Below are 4,840 nucleotides of genomic sequence, written 5' to 3' on the forward strand. Positions count from 1 at the left end.
TCTTTCCGTACCACGTGATCAAATTTCATTCTTGCTTCTTCTACCCACGTGATATTTTCCTCCATTTTTGGACCATTTCTGCCTATAGTATTCTTGTTAGAATAGTTACTATTTATTAAGGGTGTTTACGTCATTTAAAAAATTACCTTTTTTTCTTTTTTTTTTCTTTCGCACTGTGGAGAGATAAATACTAAATAGTCATCTGGACGGGGTGAGCCACGCCAACTCTACTAGTTCCTCCCTGAACACGTTCGAGAGAGCGAGCGAGAGAGAGAGAGAGAGGGAGAGAGAACTCGGTTACAGTTCATAGAAGAAAAGCGAGAACAGCATTGATGAAGTCGTCCGGCCGTTCAGACCGTTCAAACTAGCATCAGTAGAACTGTCTGCTCTTCCAATCTTCCCTTGTTACCAGGTCGGTGTTCCAGCTCTGGTTATCTATGTAGAAGAATAAACAGAGAAGCTTTATTGGTTTATCGTTTTCTCCATTCCTTTTGGTGCTTTTTCTCGGTGGCATGAAATTTATGCTTCGTCTCAGATTTTTTTTTTTAGCTGCGGAATTCGGTTGTTGAAGTTTACACTTTTTTCTTTAATTTTTTACGAAAGAAGATGTTGTCTAGATCTTGTGCGAATTTATTGAATTTGGTTTCGTCGGGAGCGGTAGGAGATTTGCCAAAAATCGGTCGAACTCGATTGCCGAGGGTGATGACCGTACCGGGAATAATATCTGACTTCGACGGCGACGAGGATGAAGGCCGGAGCGAATGCGGAGGTTCGGATGCCGTATCGTCTACTGTACAGGAAAGAAGGATTATCGTTGCGAACCAGCTGCCTTTGCAGGCGCAGCGCGACCCGGAGAGTAAGAAATGGTGTTTTGAATGGGATAAGGACGCGTTGGTTTTACAACTCAAAGATGGGTTCTCGCCGGATGTTGAGGTTGTTTACGTCGGGTGCTTGAAGGCCGAAATCGACCCGTCGGAGCAGGACGAGGTGGCGCAATTCCTTCTTGAGAAGTATAGGTGTGTGCCGACGTTTTTGCCGGTTGAAATTCAGAATAAGTTTTATCATGGTTTCTGTAAACAGCACTTGTGGCCGTTGTTTCATTACATGTTGCCCATATCGCCCAACCATGGCGCCCGTTTCGATAGGGCTCTGTGGCAGGCCTATGTATCTGCTAACAAGATTTTTGCAGATAAGGTGATGGAGGTAATAAATCCAGATGAAGATTATGTGTGGGTTCATGATTACCATCTCATGGTACTGCCAACGTTCCTGAGAAAACGGTTTAATAGGGTGAAGCTTGGGTTTTTCCTGCACAGCCCTTTTCCGTCATCGGAGATATACAGGACACTTCCGGTGCGAGAGGAGATTCTCCGGGCTCTGTTGAATTCGGATCTTATTGGTTTCCAGACATTCGATTATGCGAGACACTTCTTGTCTTGCTGTAGTCGGATGTTGGGCCTAGATTATGAGTCAAAGAGGGGTTACATTGGACTTGAATATTATGGCCGGACTGTGAGCATTAAGATCCTCCCGGTTGGAATTCATATGGGTCAGCTTGAAACTGTTCTATCCCTTTCAGAAACTGCTAAGAAGGTCCAGAAATTGAAAGAACAATTTGAGGGAAAAACTGTGATAATTGGCGTGGATGATATGGATATGTTTAAGGGTATCAGCCTGAAGTTCTTAGCAATGGGGCAACTCCTAGAACAGCACCCTCAATTGAGAGGGAGGGTGGTTCTGGTTCAGATTGCAAACCCTGCAAGGAGCCGAGGTAAGGATGTCCAAGAGGTTCAGGCTGAAACTCATCTTATTGCGAATTTGATCAATGAGAAGTATGGTAAAGAAGGATATGAACCAATTGTGTTTATCAATGGCCCTGTTTCAACCCTGGAGAAGGCTGCATTCTATGCCATCTCTGAGTGCTGTGTGGTGAATGCTGTGAGGGATGGAATGAACTTAGTCCCCTACAAGTACACAGTTTGCAGGCAGGGGAGCCCTCTTCTAGGCAAGGTCCTTGGCATTGATGGGTCCAACACCTCAAGAAAGAGTATAATTGTTGTGTCCGAGTTCATTGGGTGCTCCCCATCTCTTAGTGGGGCCATCCGAGTTAACCCTTGGAACATAGATGCTGTGTCTGATGCCATGAACTTGGCCATCACCATGCCTGAGCCAGAGAAACAATTGCGCCATGAGAAGCACTACAAGTATGTTAGTTCTCATGATGTTGCCTACTGGGTTCGAAGTTTTGACCAAGACTTAGAGAGAGCTTGCAGAGAGCATTTCCTGAGAAGGTGCTGGGGCATTGGTTTTGGTTTGAGTTTCAGGGTTGTTGCATTGGGTCCTAATTTCAGGAAGCTTTCAGTAGAACATATTGTGTCTGCATATAAAAGGACAAATAGTCGATTGATCCTATTGGATTATGATGGTACCGTGATGCCACAGGCATCTGTGGACAAAACTCCTAGCAATGAAGTAATTTCCGTATTGAATAGTTTAAGCAGTGATCCAAAGAATGTTGTTTTTATTGTGAGTGGCAGAGGGAAGGATTCTCTAAGCAAATGGTTTTCTCCTTGTGAGAAGTTGGGTATTTCAGCGGAACACGGCTATTTTACAAGGTATTGTTAATTTTCTTTGCTTGTAAGAATGATAGATATCATCTTTTTCATTGTCTTCATTCTTTAGTTTTTAGATGCGTCTCCTGAACATGTTCTGTTTGTTTGATGCAGATGGAGCAGAGATTCTCCATGGGAGTCCTGTTTGTTGCCAACAGATTTCAATTGGAAAAACATTGCTGAACCTGTAATGGAACTTTACACAGAGACAACAGATGGATCTTCAATTGAGCACAAGGAGAGTGCCCTGGTCTGGCACCATCAAGAAGCCGATCCAGATTTTGGGTCATGTCAGGCAAAGGAGCTCCTTGACCACCTGGAGAATGTACTTGCTAATGAGCCTGTGGTTGTTAAAAGAGGACAACACATAGTTGAAGTAAAACCACAGGTAATGAGATGTAGCTTACCTTTTCTTTTAACCCTTTGTTTGGCCAACCCATCAGCCAAGCTCTTTGCTTACCTTTGTACCCATTTTATTTGTAATTGCATGTCTTTTGAATACCATCTGGACCATCTGAATTTGTTCTTAAATCTCCAAAGAACTCTCTTATCATCCATTAGCAACTAATAATCACCTTCAATGGTTAATCTTTCAACCCCCATTTCTTTGGTTTTTCGTACCCCAAGTATGTCTGCCAAAATTTCTGCCCTTCCTAAGTCTCCTTTACCTATTGGACCCGAGTACAGTGCACAGATGGTTCCCTTCCCATCCCTAACTACTCCCTCAATACCTGAAGGCCCTGGATTGCCCATGAGCCATGCTACTTCCATGAAAATCCAACTTCAGCCACCCACTTACTGGTGGTTTACTGACTTGTGATGGATTATCATGTTTGTAAATTGCAGGGGATAAACAAGGGCATGGTTGTTGAAAACCTTATCTCAACCATGTCAAGCAGGGGGAAGCCACCTGACTTCATATTGTGCATAGGAGATGACCGATCAGATGAAGACATGTTTGAGAGCATTGCAAGATCCATTTCCAATCCATCCTTGCTATCCAGAGCTGAAGTGTTCGCCTGCACAGTTGGTCAAAAGCCTAGTATGGCAAAGTACTATCTAGATGATACTGTTGAGGTCATCAAGTTGCTTCAAGGAATTGCTACTGCATCAGTCCTGCAACCAAAATCAGCATATCTTCAGGTCTCCTTTGAAGGATCTCTATGAAAAGCTTAAAATATATCCTGGTGATGATTTATTTTTGATTGGTACTGAAGATGATTCAAACATCCATTAGCCTGAATTGGCATCATCTAGTGCAAGCCATGGGTTTTATGTATGGAAACAGTTTTCTGGTTTTGCACCCTCTTCTGAGATTGAAAGGAAGGAGTTTGATCACAATCAAGTGCTAAGAATTAGTTTTTGTACAGGATAATAGACATGCAAAGATGATTTCAAACATATTAATTCTTAGCACTTGTGAGCTTCGCGTCTGAGTTCTAGCATTCCTTGTGAAGCATGCACCTCAGATTCTAAAGCCCAAGGGAGATCTTATCTGATATTATATATTGGGTGAAAATGTCTGTAGTTGAAGTTGTCTTAATGCCATTAATCTCAGTTAGGAAAAATGAAACACTTGAAGGTCAGATTGCCTGATAATGCTTGACAAACTAGCACAGAGATTTCCCAATCTACGTTCATTGTCACATGTACATACAAGTAGTTATTTACCTTCTTATTTCCCTTGAACATCTGTAGAAAACCTTCTAAGTTGATCAAAATTTACCAGATTTCTTCTGTCAGTTAAATATAGGTTTTTATGTGCAGCGTGCAAGTTATGTTTCCTTTAAGTGTGGAATAATTGGTAGCAATTAAATGTCTCCTATTCTAATTTGGTTTTGACTGGTATAAGTTGGGCATCAATGTCCTTTTAACTTGTGTTCTTTTATCAACTAACACAGTTTTGCTTTGTTATGGAAATACAAGTGGTTATGGTTAGATTATAGAAAGAAAGGATGTATGGAAATACATGTTCAACCTGAAAATTCCAGCAACCTTGACACCTTGGTTTGGTGTTTGGAACTCAAGCTTTTGACAGCATGTTCTTGATGCAGGATTTAACGCATTCAGTTGCAAGCAGAGTTTCATAAGTGGAAACTGGAGAAGTTTCACTGTTATTCTCATGGAATAGATGAGCTTTATGTTTTGCAGAGTCTCACAGGCTGATATGCAAGGACAATGAACAGTTCAATGAAGAGTAGTGATGACGACAGTATATCAAGGTAAAT

General features: G+C 41.9%; 1 protein-coding gene across 3 annotated transcripts; it reads left to right on the forward strand.

Moving 5' to 3' along the window:
- Positions 1-205: 205 nt before the first annotated feature.
- Positions 206-4,360, forward strand: LOC104605340 (putative alpha,alpha-trehalose-phosphate synthase [UDP-forming] 9). Of its 3 annotated transcripts, none has more exons than XM_010270065.2 (4): positions 206-412; positions 607-2,615; positions 2,727-3,000; positions 3,459-4,360. In XM_010270065.2, exons 2-4 carry the CDS (start codon positions 607-609, stop codon positions 3,777-3,779), a joined length of 2,604 nt encoding a protein of 867 aa, XP_010268367.1. In that variant the 5' UTR covers positions 206-412; the 3' UTR covers positions 3,780-4,360. The 3 variants fall into 3 exon arrangements, with proteins under 3 accessions (XP_010268367.1, XP_010268369.1, XP_010268370.1); XM_010270067.2 differs by having other exon boundaries at positions 207-412; positions 618-2,615; XM_010270068.2 differs by having other exon boundaries at positions 207-412; positions 662-2,615.
- Positions 4,361-4,840: the final 480 nt, after the last annotated feature.

The sequence above is a fragment of the Nelumbo nucifera genome, chromosome 8, assembly GCF_055504915.1.
Source record: "Nelumbo nucifera cultivar China Antique chromosome 8, China Antique-T2T, whole genome shotgun sequence".
Classification (NCBI taxonomy): Eukaryota; Viridiplantae; Streptophyta; class Magnoliopsida; order Proteales; family Nelumbonaceae; genus Nelumbo; species Nelumbo nucifera.